This window comes from Anomaloglossus baeobatrachus, chromosome 11 (genome assembly GCF_048569485.1).
Source record: "Anomaloglossus baeobatrachus isolate aAnoBae1 chromosome 11, aAnoBae1.hap1, whole genome shotgun sequence".
Classification (NCBI taxonomy): Eukaryota; Metazoa; Chordata; class Amphibia; order Anura; family Aromobatidae; genus Anomaloglossus; species Anomaloglossus baeobatrachus.
Genome location: NC_134363.1, coordinates 20884590 through 20909319, shown reverse-complemented (window position 1 = coordinate 20909319; position 24730 = coordinate 20884590). Strand labels below are relative to the sequence as shown.

Here is a 24730-nt window from a genome sequence, read left to right as displayed (position 1 = left end):
TCTATCCATCTATCTATCTATCCCTCTATCTATCCCTCTATCTATCCCTCTATCTATCTATCTATCCCTCTATCTATCCCTCTATCCCTCTATCTATCTATCTATCTATCTATCTATCCCTCTATCTATCCCTCTATCTATCTATATCTATCTATCCCTCTATCTATCCCTCTATCTATCTATCTATCCTTCTATCTATCCCTCTATCTTTCTCTCTATGCTCGGGGCCGGCAGTGGACTCATGAATCTTGGCCATGCTACTAGTCGTTGGGCAGGAAGTGGTTAATGGCCGACCTCGGCTCAGAGCCTGGTGGTAATTGGTGACAGAAGGTGTTGTCACAGGCTGCCTATTAGTGGAACGAGTTTTGCTCCATTATTGTATGTGAAAAGTGGACAGGACTGGACGCGGGAGGTGAAGTCACCGGCTTCGTGCGGTCAATAATGGCTCATAGACAGCCGGTGCAGCGGACACACAGCGGCCATAGTAAACACTACAATAATAGAGAACGGGTTATCCCGTGCGTCAATTAGCGCCAATAATTAACCAGTGACGAGTCCGACTCTGCGCATTATGTCATCTGTGACTGCGCGAGATATGAATCACTTATCTGCACAATCTATAGGGATCCAGATACAGGATACGGCTGCGGGAGCTTTATACGGTAATGTGGGCACTGTATGGTTGCATTATTTTAGCACTAAAGGTTGTATTCCTTGGGCACTATATGATATATTGTAAAGGAGGAGGTTTTTTTTTAATAGAATTAACTACACAGGGAGCACCTCAGGATAAGGCCCCACTGTCATCTCCTTAAAGGAGCACTCCCATCAAAAATGAGAGTAGTATGTTACGTCTCTATATGGATGCCTTTAATGATTTCCCACTTCTGATAAATTTAAAGGGAGACCCTGTGCCCAATCTTCCCTAGCGTGTTAAATGCTCTCCCCCTCCATTAATATTAGGGTCCCTCTTCGAGGCTCTTATTCCTGTACCACTCACTTATTTTACAGTGGGTGAAATAAGTATTGGACACGACATTTTTAAAGATGCTATTGACATAAATTTCTCACTAGATGTCGGTAACAACCCATCCAATCCACACAGGCAAAGAAATCAAACCACCGATGTTCATAAATGAAATTATATGTAATAATGAGAAATCAAACAGGGAAAAAGTATTGAACACATTGGGTGGAAAAAGTCATTATTAGAAAGCAATGGTGCTACTTAGTGAAAAAAAATAATATCAGCTGATGGCCTATAAAAAGGTGTCTCATTACCAATGTGCCACACAAGAAACATCTCATGATGGGTAAAACTAGTGAGCTGTCTCAAGACATTAAAGTATGAAATACATTTCACTAAGCATACAATACTTTTTCACTGTGTCAGTTCTCATTATTACACATATTTTATGGACATTGATGGTTTGATTTCTTGGCCTGTGTAAATTGGATGGGTTGTTACCGACATCTGGTCAGAAACGTACGGCAATATAACCCACTGTATATATGGTTATATAACCTTTCGATTACAGGGTTGCTGGTGCACAGAACGATCCTGGGAAGACTGAGTCTAGAGTGGCCCTTTAAATCTAATATATAAAGCTGAATGTGTGTATGTATGTATGTGTGTGTGTGTGTGTGTGTGTGTGTGTGTGGACCCCGAGAGCGTCATAGGCTATGTTTTGAGGGGAAATTTTAACCCCGCGCTTTACAGTTATTCACCAAAAAACCTACCTCCATTAAAGTGAATGGAGCTGGGAGCCACAGTGCAGCCAGAACTTCAGAAGAATGCGCAGCCACGCCCTTATATGGAATGTTGGCGTGTCACAATGCAGCCAGGGAAAGAGACAGACACAGACAGGGAAAGAGGCAGACAAAGACAAAGAGACAGACTGACAGGGAACGAGACAGACAGGGAAAGAGAGAAACAGGTTAAGAGACAGACACAGACAGGTAAAGAGACAGACACAGACAAAGAGACAGACACAGGGAAACAGACAGACAGGGAAAGGGAGGGAAAGAGAAAGACAGGGTAAGAGACAAAGACAGGTAAAGAGACAGACAAAGAGACAGACACAGGGAAAGAGAAAGAGGAAAAGAGACAGACAGGGAAAGAGAGGGAAAGAGACAGACAGGGTAAGAGACAAACAAAGACAGGTAAAGAGACAGACAAAGAGACAGACACAGGGAAAGAGAAAGAGGGAAAAAGACAGACAGGGAAAGAGATGGAAAGAGACAGACAGGGAAAGAGACAGACATAGATAGACAGACAGGGAAATAGATAGATAGACAGACAGGGAAAGAGATTGAGACAGACGGAGAAGGAGACAGAGACAATCAGAGACAAACAGGGAAAGAGACAGACAGACAAAGAGATAGAGAGAGAGACAGAGAGATATATACAGAGGGGGAGACAGACATTATAATTACATTTCTATCTATTTGTTTTGTGGATATTGTGTGCAGAATACATTTTTGTTAATACATTCTATTTTGTTAACAGCAGTTATTAACCCGGGCGAAGCCGAGTAGTACAGCTAGTCACCTATATGAGTGAAGACGCCATCTCTGGTTATGGGATTAACTGAATGTGAACACTTGGGTTTAATAAATGACATAAAACAGATGAAGATGTCTATGAGGTCACTTGATTTATGGCGCTTGCTCATTAGCAGGCTCCTTTGTTAGGATTACTGTCAATAAGTATCATTACTGTAGCAACAATCCGCATTGATTGGCTGTGACCCGGGTGATTAGTGACAGGGATAGGCCCTACTGTATTATAGTAATCCGTCAATAGGACGATGTAAGAAGACGGTGATGACCCTCAAGACGAGATCATGGAGTGCAAGGAATATCAGACAGATCAAGACAGTGTGCAAAGGGCTTTTTTAGGGATGATTTAAAACAAAAGAAAAAAAATATGCAAATAGCAACGTAGTATACATTGTTTACAAATAATAATAATAAAGTAGTATACATTGTTTCCTTATGAACTGACACTTTTCTACAACCTTCAGCATAAAAGGTGGAAGAGTTATTCCATCTTTTCTACATATGACTTAGGACATGATAATATCAGCGACATTGAGGAGACAATCTGATCATTGTGATCTAACGCAAAGTGATCCTTAAAGGAAAGCAATGGAAGGAGCCGCTGATAATTGCACTTTACCCTAATAAATCACATCACTGCCAGGAAACAATCGTGATAATCCGATCACTGACGAGCGGCCGTCCATGTGCGGATCTCGCCCTGCAGCGACGAGTCACAGGACAGGTTATGAGAAACAAGTGATGATCGCAGGCACCTAACGACCATTATTACCGTAATCATACATATCATTATTATTAGAAGAAGCATAATATGTTCATCATTATGCATTATAAAGAATGAGTAATGGTTTTGTAGGAGACGGTAGAACAGTTGTTACATCCTGTATTATACTCCAGAGCTGCACTCACTATTCTGCTGGTGCAGTCACTGTGTACATACATTACTGATCCTGAGTTACCTCCTATATTATACTCCAGAGCTGCACTCACTATTCTGCTGGTGCAGTCACTGTGTACATACATTACTGATCCTGAGTTACCTCCTATATTATACTCCAGAGCTGCACTCACTATTCTGCTGGTGCAGTCACTGTATACATACATTACATTACTGATCCTGAGTTATCTGCTGTATTATACTCCAGAGCTGCGCTCACTATTCTGCTGGTGCAGTCACTGTGTACATACATTACATTACTGATCCTGAGTTACCTCCTGTATTATACTCCAGAGCTGCGCTCACTATTCTGCTGGTGCAGTCACTGTGTACATACATTACTGATCCTGAGTTACCTCCTGTATTATACTCCAGAGCTGCACTCACTATTCTGCTGGTGCAGTCACTGTGTACATATATTACTGATCCTGAGTTACCTCCTGTATTATACTCCAGAGCTGCACTCACTATTCTGCTGGTGCAGTCACTGTGTACATACATTACATTACTGATCCTGAGTTACCTCCTGTATTATACTCCAGAGCTGCACTCACTATTCTGCTGGTGCAGTCACTGTGTACATACATTACATTACTGATCCTGAGTTACCTCCTGTATTATACCCCAGAGCTGCACTCACTATTCTGCTGGTGCAGTCACTGTGTACATACATTACATTACTGATCCTGAGTTACCTCCTGTATTATACTCCAGAGCTGCACTCACTATTCTGCTGGTGCAGTCACTGTGTACATACATTACATTACTGATCCTGTATTATACTGCAGAGCTGAACTCAAAGTGCAAGGAACACACAAGACTTAAATGCATTGTCTGGGAAAACTGTCATAGCTTTAGGCTTGTGTATCATTTTGTATCAGTTCTTCTGGAGAAGAGCTCAATTTTTCTCACATTTATGAAGACATCAAGTGCATCATTTAACAGAGCTCCATATGAAGTGTCATCATTGCCCCATATACAAGAATATATACATATACAAGAAGTCATCATTGCCCCATATACAGCGTCGGATACTGCTGCTCTTACTGTACCTAAATCCAACCCTCTGTGGTCTATACACAGTATCTTTATGAAGGTTAGAGGATTGTCTGCAGCTACACAACTCATCCTCTGGCGGCTTTCCCAGATTCATAGAACTAAATGATAGAATTCTTCCGGCCTCCACCGCCACTAGGGGGAGCTCACTGTATGGAATTTTTATAACTGCAGCTGGAAGCATATAGTAACTCGAGCGTGAGTTTCAGAAAAAAGCAAATATTCTGTCCTATGGCCAAAACAGCAAATCTGCCTAAATGGAAGAGAAATGAGGAAACCCCCCCAAAAAATGATGCATTTCACCAAATCCGGAGCATTTGGGGGATTACACTTTTGCCCAAACTCACAGATAATAAAACTCATGTAAGCTCCTATTTGTGCGGAGCTTTAGGTTTTTTATTTTTTTTTTATTATTTTATTATTATTATTTTTTATTATTTTTTATTTTATTTATTTTTTTATTTGTTTTTGCCCCTACACCAGAAAGGAAGAATGAGCTGTGACATTAGGGGGACCTCACACTGCGCCCCGCGCCTCATCCTACGATGAATTGTTACGCGGGAAAAAGAAAAAGAAAATCTCCGAGTAATTGCACATTTACATTCATAGAGGATACAACTAAACTGTCCAAGAAAAGCGGAAGGTTCCGAAGCTGAGCGAAGATTCTATCTCCATGGAAACAGGAAAACAAACAAAAATAGATATGATTAACTGATGAGCGAATCAAGTAAAGTGCTGCAGAGACACACGAGGAGGCCCCCAACCCCAAATATACCCTGTACCCCCTGTGTCAGTGTCATTATCCTGTACCCCCAGCATCATTATCCTGTACCCCCAGTGTCAGTGTCATTATCCTGTACCCCCAGCATCATTATCCTGTACCCCCAGTGTCATTATCCTGTACCCCCAGCGTCATTATCTTGTACCCCCAGTGTCAGTGTCATTATCCTATACCCCAGTGTCATTATCTTGTACCCCCAGTGTCAGCGTCATTATCCTGTACCCCCAGTGTCATTATCCTGTACCCCCAGTGTCATTATCCTCTACCCCCAGTGTCATTATCCTGTACCCCAGTGTCAGTGTCATTATTCTGTACCCCCAGTATCAGTGTCATTATCCTGTACCCCCAGTGTCAGTGTCATTATCCTGTACCCCCAGTGTCAGCGTCATTATCCTGTATCCCCAGTGTCAGCGTCATTATCCTGTACCCCCAGTGTCAGTGTCATTATCCTGTACCCCCAGTGTCAGTCTCATTATCCTGTACCCCCAGTGTCAGTGTCATTATCCTGTATCCCCAGTGTCAGTGTAATTATCCTGTACCCCCAGTGTCAGTGTCATTATCCTGTACCCCCAGTGTCAGTGTCATTATCCTGTACCCCCAGTGTCAGTGTCATTATCCTGTACCCCCAGTGTCTGTGTCATTATCCTGTACCCCCAGTGTCAGTGTCATTATCCTGTACCCCCAGTGTCTGTGTCATTATCCTGTACCCCCAGTGTCATTATCCTGTACCCCCAGTGTCAGTGTCATTATCCTGTACCCCCAGTGTCAGTGTCATTATCCTGTACCCCCAGTGTCAGTGTCATTATCCTGTACCCCCAGTGTCTGTGTCATTATCCTGTACCCCCAGTGTCATTATCCTGTACCCCCAGTGTCAGTGTCATTATCCTGTACCCCCAGTGTCAGTGTCATTATCCTGTACCCCCAGTGTCAGTCTCATTATCCTGTACCCCCAGTGTCAGTGTCATTATCCTGTACCCCCAGTGTCATTATCCTGTACCCCCTGTGTCAGCATCATTACCTGTACCCCCAGTGTCAGCGTCATTATCCTGTACCCCCAGTGTCAGTGTCATTATCCTGTACCCCCAGTGTCAGTGTCATTATCCTGTACCCCCAGTGTAAGTGTCATTATCCTGTACCCCCAGTGTCATTATCCTGTACCCCAGTGTCAGTATCATTATCCTGTACCCCCAGTGTCAGTGTCATTATCCTGTACCCCCAGTGTCAGTGTCATTATCCTGTACCCCCAGTGTCATTATCCTGTACCCCCAGTGTCATTATCCTGTACCCCAGTGTCAGTATCATTATCCTGTACCCCCAGTGTTAGTGTCATTATCCTGTACCCCCAGTGTCAGTCTCATTATCTTGTACCCCCAGTGTCAGTGTCATTATCCTGTACCCCCAGTGTCAGTGTCATTATCCTGTACCCCGAGTGTCATTATCCTGTACCCCGAGTGTCATTATCCTGTACCCCCAGTGTCAGTGTCATTATCCTGTAGCCCCAGTGTCATTATCCTGTACCCCCAGTGTCAGTGTCATTATCCTGTACCTCCAGTGTCATTATCCTGTACCCCGAGTGTCATTATCCTGTACCCCGAGTGTCATTATCCTGTACCCCCAGTGTCAGTGTCATTATCCTGTAGCCCCAGTGTCATTATCCTGTACCCCCAGTGTCAGTGTCATTACCTGTACCTCCAGTGTCAGTGTCATTATCCTGTACCCCCAGTGTCTGCGTCATTATCCTGTACCCCCAGTGTCTGTGTCATTATCCTGTACCCCCAGTGCCATTATCCTGTACCCCCAGTGTCAGTGTCATTATCCTGTACCCCCAGTGTCAGTGTCATTATCCTGTACCCCCAGTGTCAGTGTCATTATCCTGTACCCCCAGTGTCTGTGTCATTATCCTGTACCCCCAGTGTCAGTGTCATTATCCTGTACCCCCAGTGTCATTATCCTGTACCCCCAGTGTCAGTGTCATTATCCTGTACCCCCAGTGTCAGTGTCATTATCCTGTACCCCCAGTGTCATTATCCTGTACCCCCAGTGTCAGTGTCATTATCCTGTACCCCCAGTGTCAGTGTCATTATCCTGTACCCCCAGTGTCATTATCCTGTACCCCCAGTGTCAGTGTCATTATCCTGTACCCCCAGTGTCAGTGTCATTATCCTGTACCCCCAGTGTCAGTCTCATTATCCTGTACCCCCAGTGTCAGTGTCATTATCCTGTACCCCCAGTGTAAGTGTCATTATCCTGTACCCCCAGTGTCAGTGTCATTATCCTGTACCCCCAGTGTCAGTGTCATTATCCTGTACCCCCAGTGTCAGCGTCATTATCCTGTACCCCAGAGTCATTATCCTGTACCCCCAGTGTCAGTGTCATTATCCTGTACCCCCAGTGTCAGCGTCATTATCCTGTACCCCAGAGTCATTATCCTGTACCCCCAGTGTCAGTGTCATTATCCTGTACCCCCAGTGTCAGTGTCATTATCCTGTACCTCCAGTGTCATTATCCTGTACCTCCAGTGTCATTATCCTGTACCCCCAGTGTCTGCGTCATTATCCTGTACCCCCAGTGTCTGTGTCATTATCCTGTACCCCCAGTGCCATTATCCTGTACCCCCAGTGTCATTATCCTGTACCCCCAGTGTCAGTGTCATTATCCTGTACCCCCAGTGTCAGTGTCATTATCCTGTACCCCCAGTGTCTGTGTCATTATCCTGTACCCCCAGTGTCAGTGTCATTATCCTGTACCCCCAGTGTCTGTGTCATTATCCTGTACCCCCAGTGTCAGTGTCATTATCCTGTACCTCCAGTGTCATTATCCTGTACCCCCAGTGTCAGTGTCATTATCCTGTACCCCCAGTGTCAGTGTCATTATCCTGTACCCCCAGTGTAAGTGTCATTATCCTGTACCCCCAGTGTCAGTGTCATTATCCTGTACCCCCAGTGTCAGTGTCATTATCCTGTACCCCCAGTGTAAGTGTCATTATCCTGTACCCCCAGTGTCAGTGTCATTATCCTGTACCCCCAGTGTCAGTGTCATTATCCTGTACCCCCAGTGTCAGTCTCATTATCTTGTACCCCCAGTGTCAGTGTCATTATCCTGTACCCCCAGTGTCATTATCCTGTACCCCCAGTGTCAGTGTCATTATCCTGTACCCCGAGTGTCATTATCCTGTACCTCCAGTGTCAGTGTCATTATCCTGTACCCCCAGTGTCATTATCCTGTACCCCCAGTGTCGGTGTCATTATCCTGTAGCCCCAGTGTCATTATCCTGTACCCCCAGTGTCAGTATCATTATCCTGTACCCCCAGTGTCTGCGTCATTATCCTGTAGCCCCAGTGTCAGTGTCATTATCCTGTACCCCCAGTGTCAGTGTCATTATCCTGTACCCCCAGTGTCAGTGTAATTATCCTGTACCCCCAGTGTCAGTGTCATTATCCTGTACCCCCAGTGTCAGTGTCATTATCCTGTACCCCCAGTGTCAGTGTCATTATCCTGTACCCCCAGTGTCAGTGTCATTATCCTGTACCCCCAGTGTCATTATCCTGTACCCCCAGTGTCAGTGTCATTATCCTGTAGCCCCAGTGTCAGTGTCATTATCCTGTACCCCCAGTGTCATTATCCTGTACCCCCAGTGTCAGTGTCATTATCCTGTACCTCCAGTGTCAGTGTCATTATCCTGTACCCCCAGTGTCATTATCCTGTACCCCCAGTGTCAGTGTCATTATCCTGTACCCCCAGTGTCAGTGTCATTATCCTGTACCCCCAGTGTCATTATCCTGTACCCCCAGTGTCAGCGTCATTATCCTGTACCCCCAGTGTCATTATCCTGTACCCCCAGTGTCATTATCCTGTACCCCCAGTGTCAGTGTCATTATCCTGTACTCCCAGTGTCAGTGTCATTATCCTGTACCCCCAGTGTCATTATCCTGTACCCCCAGTGTCAGTGTCATTATCCTGTACCCCCAGTGTCATTATCCTGTACCCCCAGTGTCAGTGTCATTATCCTGTACCCCCAGTGTCAGTGTCATTATCCTGTAGCCCCAGTGTCAGTGTCATTATCCTGTACCCCCAGTGTCATTATCCTGTACCCCCAGTGTCAGTGTCATTATCCTGTACCCCCAGTGTCATTATCCTGTACCCCCAGTGTCAGTGTCATTATCCTGTACTCCCAGTGTCATTATCCTGTACCCCCAGTGTCATTATCCTGTACCCCCAGTGTCAGTGTCATTATCCTGTACCCCCAGTGTCAGTGTCATTATCCTGTACCCCCAGTGTCAGTGTCATTATCCTGTAGCCCCAGTGTCAGTGTCATTATCCTGTACCCCCAGTGTCAGTGTCATTATCCTGTACCCCCAGTGTCAGTGTCATTATCCTGTACCCCCAGTGTCAGTGTCATTATCCTGTACCCCCAGTGTCATTATCCTGTACCCCCAGTGTCAGTGTCATTATCCTGTACCCCAGTGTCATTATCCTGTACCCCCAGTGTCAGTGTCATTATCCTGTACCCCCAGTGTCAGTGTCATTATCCTGTACTCCCAGTGTCAGTGTCATTATCCTGTACCCCCAGTGTCATTATCCTGTACCCCCAGTGTCATTATCCTGTACCCCCAGTGTCATTATCCTGTACCCCCAGTGTCAGTGTCATTATCCTGTACTCCCAGTGTCAGTGTCATTATCCTGTACCTCCAGTGTCATTATCCTGAACCCCCAGTGTCATTATCCTGTACCCCCAGTGTCATTATCCTGTACCCCCAGTGTCATTATCCTGTACCCCCAGTGTCAGTGTCATTATCCTGTACTCCCAGTGTCAGTGTCATTATCCTGTACCCCCAGTGTCATTATCCTGTACCCCCAGTGTCATTATCCTGTACCCCCAGTGTCAGTGTCATTATCCTGTACCCCCAGTGTCAGTGTCATTATCCTGTACCCCCAGTGTCAGTGTCATTATCCTGTACCCCCAGTGTCAGCGTCATTATCCTGTACCCCCAGTGTCATTATCCTGTACCCCCAGTGTCATTATCCTGTACCCCCCAGTGTCATTATCCTGTACCCCCCAGTGTCATTATCCTGTACCCCAGTGTCAGCGTCATTATCCTGTACCCCCAGTGTCAGTGTCATTATCCTGTACCCCCAGTGTCATTATCCTGTACCCCCAGTGTCATTATCCTGTACCCCCAGTGTCATTATCCTGTACCCCCAGTGTCAGTGTCATTATCCTGTACCCCCAGTGTCATTATCCTGTACCCCCCAGTGTCATTATCCTGTACCCCCCAGTGTCATTATCCTGTACCTCCAGTGTCAGCGTCATTATCCTGTACCCCCAGTGTCAGTGTCATTATCCTGTACCCCCAGTATCAATGTCATTATCCTGCACCCCCAGTGTCAGGGTCATTATCCTGCACCCCCAGTGTCAGGGTCATTATCCTGTACCCCCAGTGTCAGGGTCATTATCCTGTACCCCCAGTATCAGTGTCATTATCCTGTACCCCCAGTGTCAGGGTCATTATCGTGTACCCCCAGTGTCAGGGTCATTATCCTGTACCCCCAGTGTCAGTGTCATTATCCTGTACCCCCAGTGTCATTATCCTGTACCCCCAGTGTCAGTGTCATTATCCTGTACCCCCAGTGTCAGGGTCATTATCCTGTACCCCCAGTGTCAGCGTCATTATCCTGTACCCCCAGTGTCATTATCCTGTACCCCCAGTGTCAGGGTCATTATCCTGTACCCCCAGTGTCAGTGTCATTATCCTGTACCCCCAGTGTCATTATCCTGTACCCCCAGTGTCAGTGTCATTATCCTGTACCCCTGTGTCAGTGTCATTATCCTGTACCCCCAGTGTCATTATCCTGTACCCCCAGTGTCAGTGTCATTATCCTGTACCCCCAGTGTCATTATCCTGTACCCCCAGTGTCAGTGTCATTATCCTGTACCCCCAGTGTCAGGGTCATTATCCTGTACCCCCAGTGTCAGGGTCATTATCCTGTACCCCCAGTGTCAGTGTCATTATCCTGTACCCCCAGTGTCATTATCCTGTACCCCCAGTGTCAGTGTCATTATCCTGTACCCCTGTGTCAGTGTCATTATCCTGTACCCCCAGTGTCATTATCCTGTAACCCCAGTGTCATTATCCTGTACCCCCAGTGTCATTATCCTGTACCCCCAGTGTCAGTGTCATTATCCTGTACCCCCAGTGTCATTATCCTGTACCCCCAGTGTCAGTGTCATTATCCTGTACCCCCAGTGTCGGTGTCATTATCCTGTACCCCCAGTGTCAGTGTCATTATCCTGTACCCCCAGTGTCAGTGTCATTATCCTGTACCCCCAGTGTCAGTGTCATTATCCTGTACCCCCAGTGTCAGTGTCATTATCCTGTACCCCCAGTGTCGGTGTCATTATCCTGTACCCCCAGTGTCGGTGTCATTATCCTGTACCCCCAGTGTCAGTGTCATTATCCTGTACCCCCAGTGTCAGTGTCATTATCTTGTACCCCCAGTGTCAGTGTCATTATCCTGTACCCCTGTGTCAGTGTCATTATCCTGTACCCCCAGTGTCATTATCCTGTAACCCCAGTGTCAGTGTCATTATCCTGTACCCCCAGTGTCAGTGTCATTATCCTGTACCCCCAGTGTCGGTGTCATTATCCTGTACCCCCAGTGTCAGTGTCATTATCCTGCACCCCCAGTGTCAGTGTCATTATCCTGTACCCCCAGTGTCAGTGTCATTATCCTGTACCCCCAGTGTCAGTGTCATTATCCTGTACCCCCAGTGTCAGTGTCATTATCCTGCACCCCCTGTGTCAGTGTCATTATCCTGTACCCCCAGTGTCATTATCCTGTAACCCCAGTGTCAGTGTCATTATCCTGTACCCCCAGTGTCAGTGTCATTATCCTGTACCCCCAGTGTCGGTGTCATTATCCTGTACCCCCAGTGTCAGTGTCATTATCCTGCACCCCCAGTGTCAGTGTCATTATCCTGTACCCCCAGTGTCAGTGTCATTATCCTGTACCCCCAGTGTCAGTGTCATTATCCTGTACCCCCAGTGTCAGTGTCATTATCCTGCACCCCCAGTGTCAGTGTCATTATCCTGTACCGTCAGTGTCATTATCCTGTACCCCCAGTGTCATTATCCTGTACCCCCAGTGTCAGTGTTATTATCCTGTACCCCCAGTGTCAGTGTCATTATCCTGTACCCCCTGTGTCAGTGTCATTATCCTGTACCCCCAGTGTCAGTGTCATTATCCTGTACCGTCAGTGTCATTATCCTGTACCCCCAGTGTCAGTGTCATTATCCTGTACCTCCAGCGTCAGTGTCATTATCCTATACCCCCAGTGTCAGTGTCATTATCCTGTACCCCAGTGTCAGTGTCATTATCCTGTACCCCCAGTGTCAGTGTCATTATCCTGTACCCTCAGTGTCATTATCCTGTACCCCCAGTGTCAGTGTCATTATCCTGTGCCCCCAGTGTCAGTGTCATTATCCTGTACCCCCAGTGTCAGTGTCATTATCCTGTACCCCCAGTGTCAGTGTCATTATCCTGTACCCCCAGTGTCAGTGTCATTATCCTGTACCCCCAGTGTCATTATCCTGTAACCCCAGTGTCAGTGTCATTATCCTGTACCCCCAGTGTCATTATCCTGTACCCCAGTGTCAGTGTCATTATCCTGTACCCCCAGTGTCAGTGTCATTATCCTGTACCCCCAGTGTCAGTGTCATTATCCTGTACCCCCAGTGTCATTATCCTGTACCCCAGTGTCAGTGTCATTATCCTGTACCCCCAGTGTCGGTGTCATTATCCTGTACCCCCAGTGTCAGTGTCATTATCCTGTACCCCCAGTGTCAGTGTCATTATCCTGTACCCCCAGTGTCATTATCCTGTAACCCCAGTGTCAGTGTCATTATCCTGTACCCCCAGTGTCATTATCCTGTACCCCCAGTGTCAGTGTCATTATCCTGTACCCCCAGTGTCATTATCCTGTACCCCCAGTGTCATTATCCTGTACCCCAGTGTCAGTGTCATTATCCTGTACCCCCAGTGTCAGTGTCATTATCCTGTACCCCCAGTGTCAGTGTCATTATCCTGTACCCCCAGTGTCAGTGTCATTATCCTGTACCCCCAGTGTCAGTGTCATTATCCTGTACCCCCAGTGTCGGTGTCATTATCCTGTACCCCCAGTGTCATTATCCTGTACCCCCAGTGTCATTATCATGTACCCCCAGTGTCAGTGTCATTATCCTGTACCCCCAGTGTCATTATCCTGTACCCCCAGTGTCAGTGTCATTATCCTGTACCCCCAGTGTTGGTGTCATTATCCTGTACCCCCAGTGTCATTATCCTGTACCCCCAGTGTCATTATCATGTACCCCCAGTGTCAGTGTCATTATCCTGTACCCCCAGTGTTATTATCCTGTACCCCCAGTGTCATTATCCTGTACCCCCAGTGTCATTATCCTGTACCCCCAGTGTCAGTGTCATTATCTTGCACCCCCAGTAGTTGCTATAAGCTGGTGACATTGAGGCGAGCGGCACTGATCGCGGAGCTGTCTGATTTATAAACGCTGCTGTCTTCTTCTGGCTCGGTCCGCGCTCCGCTCACTCATTTGGCCGGCGGCGGCTCGATGCTTCCGGTGACCTGACCTGTTTTTGGCACGGACCATTTGCACACAAACTTCTCGGTGAGAAGCAATTAATGGCGCTGTGTAAATCTTCCCCTTGGCATCGCTGCTGCCATCTGTGTGGATAAACGTCCTGCCTGTTATCACACCCGGCCAGCTCCACGTCGTCATGAAAAGCTCCTGCCAATGTGAACTTAAAGGGTCACTCCACCCAACTCCAGCATTACTTTGTTTCCAATGGGGGGATTTCCAGACTAGAATACCGTATGTGCCGTCAGTATCATATTAGCGGGAAGTAACCCCTGGAATCACTAAAGATCAGCAAAAAGGTCCAGATATAGCGCCATCCTATGCATAGTGGCCGTGTCTGGTATTGCAGCTCAGATATTTACTGTTTTATTTCAATAAAGACAAAAAGTTCTGCTACAATGTATCACTCAAATCCTATAGCTGTAGTTGCCGCACGTAGATTTTGTTTTTACAAACTTCACCGACTGTCATGGCGGCATCGGGATCTGTTCAAGCCATTGATTCTGACACTCCGTCTGGTGTCTGTGATCTACGCAGGCAGACTCGGGCGTCGACCTACAGAGTGGTAATTCATAGGCAGGCTATCAAGAGTTAATCTCTACTAGTCTGCTTGTTAGTCTCCTTTTATCACATGTTGTGCGTGAGCCTATCACATTTGCTCCCTATATATGCTGTCTAGATACTTCCACGTATGCCAGCTATAGCTTCTCTATACTGGTCTGATGAGGTGTTGTGATCCAGACTATCTGGTGGTTGTTATACTCGTTGCTGTGAGTGGTTGTGGAATTAACCCTTGTTGCCTTTTTGTTGCCACCTTCCTGCTCTTGCTTTTCTCCTTAGTCTCACTTTGTCTATTCCTGTGTGTTTGCAGTGTGATAGAGTTTTGGTTTTCCCCTGTCTGTCCTGCCCTGTCCTTCCCTGGTGAGAGGGAGGTATCAGAGTAGTTCTGGTCAGGAGCATAGCCAGGCACAGGACTCGGGCATCTCCAGCATCAGGAGTAACCTTGAGGTGAGAGATAGCCTAGGTCCTCTAGTGTCAAGGACAGCTTAGGAGACCCTGTCCCTCACTATCCTACAATCACATCGTGGCAGCCAAGTTAGTGATCTAACTACATATTTTTTGGCACTTTAATAATGTCCTTGCTTTCCTGCAGTCCTGTGCAAAACCAAATGTACTCTAACGGAGCCATGTGTTCCATAACAAACCCATCTCTGCTACATAAAAACACAATATATACATATATTATAGCTCAAGCAGAAATGTATCAATTATCTCTGCGTATGACAACAATGTTTTAATGTTTATCGCCAGTCCTATGTAAAGATGCAGATGGCACATTGAGATGTTATGATAATTTGAGACAAATGACAAACTCAGCTCCACATACACTCATAGATGGATGTAGAGATGACGTTCAGCTGACATTTTTTTTAACTAATTTTCTTAAAACTCTATATTTTTTGTGTCTACTATGAACATACAGTGCATTGAAAAAGTATTCATACCCCGTGAACTTTTCCAAATTTTTTCACGATATACTGTATGTCGTGAACTGGGACGGGAAGGGGATCACTCGGATGTCCCTCCGCTCGGTTGTGGACCTGTCGATCTGTGACGAAACCGCACCTTGCAACCCCGCCTCTAATACGTCGGAGGCACACGAGATGACCTCACTTTCGCCAACATGTGACGTTCCAATGTTACCCCCAAGGGGTACGTAATGTCTGTTTGGCACAATGCAACACTGACACTTCCTGTCCCTAAGGGAACAGAGAGGCACGGGAAGGGGAACAGAGTAGGCTATGCAACATCCGGTACGACACCCAGCTTTCCTACAACCCTGACAGGCCAACAGGAATTTTCCACTAGCCCCAGTGGAACAGAATTCTACCAGTCCGGTACAGTGCGGTAGACTGCAACCAGTTCCTCGTTAAATATAGGCCTAATCTGTTAACAGGACTATATCGGGCCAGAAACCATCACAGGTAGCGTGTAATACTAAGCCGAGCTCATGGACATGGGATTCGGGAATCGAGATAAAAGAAACAGCTCAAGATTAAATTATCTATTTAATCGCCTTAAGGGCACACTAGATAATGCACTATATACAAGATGGGATTACAGAATATATGTCAGAAGTACAGTTACAGATAAGTTATAGTTACAAACAGATACACAGATGGATCAGTTACCTTACTCCTTGTGAATATGAATGGTGGCTTGCACAGGGGGGCGCTGTGGAGCCACAAGTTCCTGGGACTCCTTACACGTGTTTATTGCATGTGACCTTTCAGAGAAGAACACCCATAAGATGTCCGCACTGATGTTATGAATCCAGGCACTTTCCTGGACTGGACATGGGTGTGCCTTTTAGCTTATAGGGAGATATGGATTTTCAGTTTTCCCCATATCTCAGCCCCTGAGCATACCGCATGGAAGATATGACGGTTATATTTCCCATCAGGATTTTATCTATCCATAGATAGGAAACCCGGGGTGCTACGGTCTTCCTATGGCCAGTTATTAATTATCGACTGCTACGCACATCTCACAATTTAGGGGAAATGTGTGTGACATGCATCTTGCTGTCCGGAATCTGGAAATATGTCTGCCTTATTTGTAGGAGCAACACGCTCCTCAATATTTTGACACTTACATTGGCACCTTCCAGTCTACCAGAGCCTAGACCTGGTTGTAAACTTGTAGTTCCCAGCCTAGATCCTGAGCTGGACACTTTGCTCAGCAGGGGACTTCTCTAGCTGGAGTTTCTTTTGTAATCTTAATTTGATTATGTCACCTGGCCATTTGGTCCTTGAGGCAGAACAGGATGATTTATTGGGGCTGCAGAGTAGGGAATGTGCAAATGAACAGTAATAGCCGACTGACCTTTGACTGTCATAATCCTCATAATATTTCTCAGGATATTCCTCATCATAATCCTCACAGTTTATTATTGGGATTTTATGTGATATCAACACTAAGTACAAGTATTTATGAAGGGTAAAGGAAATGATACATGGTTTTACTATTATAAATCTGAAAATAGTGATGACCATTTGTATTCAGCCCCTAAATAATATCCTGAGTGACTAATCACCTCTAGAAGTCATATAATTATTAAATTGAGTCCCCCTGGGTGTAATTTATTTTCAATATATCTACAGCTGTCCTGTGAAGACCTCAGAGGTTTGTGTGAGAATATTAGGGATCAAACAGCAACATGAAAACCAAGGAACACACCAGACAGGTCAAGGATAAAACAGCACCATGAAAACCAAGGAACACACCAGACAGGTCAAGGATAAAACAGCATCATGAAAACCAAGGAACACACCAGACAGGTCAGCAGGAAAGAGGAGAAGAGTAAAGCAGGGTTAGGTTATAAAAAAATAGCCCAAACTCTAAACATCTCACAGAACACCGATCATTCATCCAAAATTAAATGAGTACGGCACAACTGCAAACCTACCAAGATATGGTGGTCTACCAAAACTGACATCCCAAGAAGGAGAAGCGGCCAAGAGGCTTATGGTCACTCTGGAGGAACTGGTCACTCTGGAGGAACTGGTCACTCTGGAGGAACTGCTGAGATCACAGCTCAGGTGGAAGAATCTGTCAACAAGACGTCTATTAGTCGTAGACTCCACATATCTGGCCTTTATGGAAGAGTGGCAATAAGAAAGACACATAGAGGGCACAGCGAGCAGTGGAGGAAGGGGCTCTGGTCCGAGAAGTCCAAAGGAGAACTGGGACAAGTGTAAAAAGCTGTGTGTGCTGGAAAATTAATGCTGTACATGATCCTGAAAACACCATCCCCACAGTCACACATGGTGGTGGCAGCATACTGCTGTGGGGAGGCTTTTCTCCAGCAGGGGCAGGAAAGCTGGTCTGAGGTGATGGAAGATGGATGGAGCTAAATACAGGGCAATCCGGGGGGGGGGGGGGAAACCTGTTAGAGGCTGCAAAAGACTTAGACTGGGGCATAGGATCACCTTCCAGCAGGACAACGACCCTCAAGATCCTTCAGAGCTACAGTGGAGGGTTCAGATCAGAGCATATTCCTGTGTGTGAGCGGCCGAGTCACAGTCCAGACCCAACTCCACCGGGAATCTGTGACAAGACGAGAAAATCACCGATCACAGACATCGCCATCCAATTTCACTGAGGAGAGCAAAGAAGAGGAAAATGTCACCTCCAGATATGCAAAGCTGGAGAGACCCCAAAACACAGAGAAAGGTGGTCCTACAAAATGCTGACTCTGGGGGCTGAATACAAATGCAAGACAGAGAAAGGTGGTCCTACAAAGTGCAGACTCCAGGGCTGAATACTTATGCAAGAGAGTGAAAGATGGTCCTGCAAAGTACTGACTCCAGAGGCTGAATACTAATGCAAGCCAGAGAAAGGTGGTCTTACAAAATGCTGACTCAGGGGGCTGAATACAAATGCAAGACAGAGAAAGGTGGTCCTACAAAGTGCTGACTCAGGGGGCTGAATACAAATGCAAGACAGAGAAAGGTGGTCCTACAAAGTGCTGACTCCGAGGGTTGAACATTAATGTAAGACAAAGGTGGGACTGACTCTGGGGGGTGAATACTAATGCAAGACAGAGAAAGGTGGTCTTACAAAGTATTGACTCAGGGGGCTGAATATAAATGCAAGACAGGGAAAGGAGGTCATATAAAGTACTGACTCAGGGGGCCTGAATACAAGTGCTAGACAGAGAAAGGTGCTCCTACAAAGTGCTGACTCCAGGGGGCTGAATATTAATGCAAGACAAAGGTGGTCCTACAAAGTGCTGACTCCGGGGGCTGAATACTAATGCAAGACAAAGAAAGGTGGTCTTACAAAGTGCTGACTCTGGGGGCTGAATACAAATGCAAGACAGAGAAAGGTGGTCCTACAAAGTGCTGACTCCGGGGGCTGAATACTAATGCAAGACATTGAAAGTTGGTCTTACAAAGTGAATACTAATGCAAGACAGAAAAAGGTGGTCCTACAAAGTACTGACTCCGGGGGCTCAATACAAATGCACCTCACAATCTTCAGATTTATATTTGTAAAATATTTATAAAACAATGTATCATTTTGTTTACACTTCACAAACATTTGCTACTTTGTGTCGGTATCACATGAAATCCCGATAAAATACATTTAAGTTTGTGAGTATAATGTGACAAAATGCAGAAAAGATCACGGGGTATGAATACTTTTTCAAAGCAGTGTATGTACAGTCCTATGTAAAACCACAATAACACTATAGCATATCACCAAGGGGAGTGCAAAAGGAACTGCTACATCTGACACATTCAGCTCTGAAAGATCTGGAAAACTCATCTGACACATTCAGCTCTGCTACATCTGACACATTCAGCTCTGCTACATCTGACACATTCAGCTCTGCTACATCTGACACATTCAGCTCTGCTACATCTGACGCATTCAGCTCTGCTACATCTGACACATTCAGCTCTGCTACATCTGACACATTCAGCTCTGCTACATCTGACACATTCAGCTCTGCTACATCTGACACATTCAGCTCTGCTACATCTGACACATTCAGCTCTGCTACATCTGACACATTCAGCTCTGCTACATCTGACACATTCAGCTCTGCTACATCTGACGCATTCAGCTCTGTTACATCTGACACATTCAGCTCTGGAAGATCTGGAAAACTCAGCTCTGCTACATCTGACACATTCAGCTCTGCTACATCTGACACATTCAGCTCTGCTACATCTGACACATTCAGCTCTGCTACATCTGACGCATTCAGCTCTGCTACATCTGACACATTCAGCTCTGGAAGATCTGGAAAACTCAGCTCTGCTACATCTGACACATTCAGCTCTGCTACATCTGACACATTCAGCTCTGCTACATCTGACACATTCAGTTCTGGAAGATCTGGAAAACTCAGCTCTGCTACATCTGACACATTCAGCTCTGCTACATCTGACACATTCAGTTCTGCTACATCTGACACATTCAGTTCTGGAAGATCTGGAAAACTCAGCTCTGCTACATCTGACACATTCAGCTCTGGAAGATCTGGAAAACTCAGCTCTGCTACATCTGACACATTCAGCTCTGCTACATCTGACGAATTCAGCTCTGCTACATCTGACACATTCAGCTCTGCTACATCTGACGCATTCAGCTCTGCAACACCTGGAAAACTCAGCTCTGCTATATCTGCTACATTGGGCAGATCCAGCTCTGCTACATCAGTATAAAGGGCACTTACTTGCGGAGCTGTGTGGTCGGCGGTGCTTTCTGCTGGGTCTGCGCAGCTGATGATGAGGCTCCGCTGGTGGATACAGATGTAACAGTGCTGCGAGTGGTGTGCTGCTGAGAGAGTACTGCCCTCATCATCATCATCATCATCATCATCACTTCGGCACTGTGCAGATGGGGGGGAGGGCAGGGCCTCTTGAGGATGAGAGAACGTCGCAGAACATTATTAACCCTTTGCAAAATGGATTATGGGTTCACAAATGACTGCGGAGTCCTCCAATGCCACCGAACTCCAACTCTTATCCTCCTCTACTACTTCCTCCTGTTTTATACCGGCGCAGATTTACCATTGAGGACTTTGGGAGCATAGCCTGGTTTGCACATATGGGCAGCAGTCACTGCACTGTTCATCCTGCACTTCCTGGTTCATGAATAATATACTAGACTGACTCATACACGACTCATAAAAAGTTACGGATATTTGACTTTCCGGTGAAATTTATGAAACACGTAAAACATTCACGATTGTATTGATATTTTATCATGACAGTCGGGCGATTAAGTAATGGGGATTTTCCTATTTTATACAATTTATTGCAACAAAAGCCAACAACAGTGGTGTGTACACCCCCCTAAATCTCGATAACTTGTCATGTGGCCTTGAGTATCAATCCCAGCTGACAACGACGCCACCTGCTGGTCACAAGTGGAGTTATTGTCTGCGGAAGTCGGCATCCCACTCTTCTTGAAGGGCGGCTCTCAGGTCATTGATGACCTCTACATTACAACTCAGCTGATCCCATAGGTTTTCTATGGGATTCAGGTCTGGAGAAAGTGCAGCCGCTTCATTTGAGGTCCCCCGGTCTCCAGCAGCCGCTCCATTTGAGGTCCCCCGGTATCCAGCAGCCGCTCCATTTGAGGTCCCCCGGTCTCCAGCAGCCGCTCCATTTGAGGTCCCCCGGTCTCTAGCCTCCGCTCCCTAATGATGTGATTGCGATGAGCCAGAGCATTATCATCCGTGAAGATGAAATTAGGCCAGTGTTGTTCCTGCAGAGGCACAATTATGGGATTAATGATGTTATTCCAGTAGTAAGGGCTGTCACTGCACCAGTCACATAGTGTAGGGCCGTTCTGTACACACGACTAAAGGATCTCCTTGGTGTCTCAAACGTAACTGGTGGCTATCATTTCTGCTCAGCGTCAATCAATTCATCAGTGTACACCACTGAGGCCACTGGTCCCTTGTCTAGCGTAGATGACGCCTGTGTCTGGTGGTGTGGTCAGGTACATAGATGACGCCTGGTCCTTCATGGTGCGGTGAGGTACCTTGCAGGCCGTCTAGCACATAGACCATGCTGATGTAAATGGTTTCCAATGATCTGACGTGACACTTGGTGCCTCTTACCTTCCTTAAATGCGCCTGGAGTTGTGTGGCATTCATCATCTGGTTCTGAAGGGAATTATTCACAATGAAGCAGTCTCCAGTGGGATGTGGCCAAAGTCTCTTTGTATCTCTGTACAACCTGCTGGTGAAACTCTAAGCTCAGTGTCCATTTCTCTGCCTTTTCTGTGACTCTTCCAGTCTCTCTGTATCTCTGTACAACCTACTGGTGACACTCTAAGCTCAGTGGCCACTTCTCTGTCTTTCTGTGACTCTTCCAGTCTCTCTGTATTTCTGTACAACCTGCTGGTGACACTCTAAGCTCAGTGGCCACTTCTCTGTCTTTCTGTGACTCTTCCAGTCTCTCTGTATCTCTATACAACCTGCTGGTGACACTCTAAGCTTTGCTGCCACTTCTCTGCCTTTCTGTGACTCCTCCAGTCTCTCTGTATCTCTGTACAACCTACTGGTGACACTCTAAGCTCAGCGGCCACTTCTCTGTCTTTCTGTGACTCTTCCAGTCTCTCTGTATCTCTGTACAACCTACTGGTGACACTCTAAGCTCAGTGACCACTTCTCTGCCTTTTTGTGACTCTTCCAGTCTCTCTGTATTTCTGTACAACCTGCTGATGACACTCTAAGCTCAGTGGCCACTTCTCTGCCTTTTTGTGACTCTTCCAGTCTCTCTGTATTTCTGTACAACCTGCTGGTGACACTCTAAGCTCAGTGGCCACTTCTCTGTCTTTCTGTGACTCTTCCAGTCTCTCTGTATTTCTGTACAACCTGCTGGTGACACTCTAAGCTCAGTGGCCACTTCTCTGTCTTTCTGTGACTCCTCCAGTCTCTCTGTATCTCTGTACAACCTGCTGGTGACACTCTAAGCTCAGTGGCCACATCTCTGCCTTTTTGTGACTCTTCCTGTCTCTCTGTATCTCTGTACAACCTGCTGGTGACACTCTAAGCTCAGTGGCCACTTCTCTGCCTTTTTGTGACTCTTCCAGTCTCTCTGTATTTCTGTACAACCTGCTGGTGACACTCTAAGCTCAGCGGCCACTTCTCTGCCCTTCTGTGACTCTTCCAGTCTTTGTGTGTCTCTGAACAACCTGCTGGTGACACTCTAAACTCAGTGGCCACGTCTCTGCCTTTCTGTGACTCTTTGAGTCTCTCTGTATCTCTGTACAACCTGCTGGTGACACTCTAAGCTCAGCGGCCACTTCTCTGCCCTTCTGTGACTCTTCCAGTCTCTGTGTGTCTCTGAACAACCTGCTGGTGACACTCTAAGCTCAGTGGCCACTTCTCTGCCTTTCTGTGACTCTTTGACTCTCTCTGTATCTCTGTACAACCTCTTGGTGACACTCTGTGATCCTCTAAACTCAGTGGTCATTTTAGTATCATACCAAGAGCCAAATATCCCTAACTTCTTGTGAGTAGTGTATATTCTTTTCTGTTCAGTTTTTGGATTTAAAGGTGACGTTTTTTTTTCCCCAAATGAATTAAGGTTGAACAAAGCGACAGGTTAGATGCAGACGTGAAATCAGGTCACATCTCGCTTTCAGCTTATCGCTCCCTGATACTGTGAACGAGTGGATGGCGGCCAAGTTCCTCATTACAATATGATCCATCAAACAAAAAAAAAGTCCCAAATCGTTTCGGGAATGAATCTGACATAATCTCAGCCGTAATTAATGACGTTCATCACAATCACATTTATAGCCCTCAACAAAGTTAACTGTGAAAATGATGGACTTGTTACATCTAATGAGGTGTGACCTATCAGGGGGATTGTATGTATTTGGGGGGGTCTCACGGGTCTCTTTTATATCCAAAGATGGAGTCCCTCAGTTTCATCATGTACCCTGCACGCATTACTCCTGTGGTTACACTCGTGGTTCAGATATATCTTATATGGATCAGTAAGTTTACGTTTGACCATATGGGATTGGCCCTTGAGCTATTCCTCTGTGGGGCCATTGTCAGCCAGAGTGGACACCATACATAGTGTCTGCCAGAGTGGACACCATACATAGTGTCAGCCAGAGTGGACACCATACATAGTGTCTGCCAGAGTGGACACCATACATAGTGTCTGCCAGAGTGGACACCATACATAGTGTCTGCCAGAGTGGACACCATACATAGTGTCAGCCAGAGTGGACACCATACATAGTGTCAGCCAGAGTGGACACCATACATAGTGTCTGCCAGAGTGGACACCATACATAGTGTCAGCCAGAGTGGACACCATACATAGTGTCTGCCAGAGTGGACACCATACATAGTGTCTGCCAGAGTGGACACCATACATAGTGTCTGCCAGAGTGGACACCATACATAGTGTCTGCCAGAGTGGACACCATACATAGTGTCAGCCAGAGTGGACACCATACATAGTGTCAGCCAGAGTGGACACCATACATAGTGTCTGCCAGAGTGGACACCATACATAGTGTCAGCCAGAGTGGACACCATACATAGTGTTAGCCAGAGTGGACACCATACATAGTGTCTGCCAGAGTGGACACCATACATAGTGTCAGCCAGAGTGGACACCATACACAGTGTCTGCCAGAGTGGACACCATACATAGTGTCAGCCAGAGTGGACACCATACATAGTGTCAGCCAGAGTGGACACCATACATAGTGTCAGCCAGAGTGGACACCATACATAGTGTCTGCCAGAGTGGACACCATACATAGTGTCTGCCAGAGTGGACACCATACATAGTGTCTGCCAGAGTGGACACCATACATAGTGTCAGCCAGAGTGGACACCATACATAGTGTCAGCCAGAGTGGACACCATACATAGTGTCTGCCAGAGTGGACACCATACATAGTGTCAGCCAGAGTGGACACCATACACAGTGTCTGCCAGAGTGGACACCATGCATAGTGTCTGCCAGAGTGGACACCATACATAGTGTCTGCCAGAGTGGACACCATACATAGTGTCAGCCAGAGTGGACACCATACATAGTGTCAGCCAGAGTGGACACCATACATAGTGTCTGCCAGAGTGGACACCATACATAGTGTCAGCCAGAGTGGACACCATACATAGTGTCAGCCAGAGTGGACACCATACATAGTGTCTGCCAGAGTGGACACCATACATAGTGTCTG

General features: G+C 46.4%; 1 protein-coding gene across 1 annotated transcript in view; it reads right to left on the bottom strand.

Moving 5' to 3' along the window:
* The window catches only part of LOC142256192 (free fatty acid receptor 2-like), a 42283-nt gene extending 21898 nt beyond the window's left edge, over positions 1-20385 (bottom strand). Inside the window, exon 1 of the mRNA XM_075327750.1 lies at positions 20235-20385. Within this exon, the coding sequence (XP_075183865.1) occupies positions 20235-20380 (146 nt within the window). The 5' untranslated portion in view covers positions 20381-20385. The remainder of the gene's footprint in view (positions 1-20234) is intronic.
* Positions 20386-24730: the final 4345 nt, after the last annotated feature.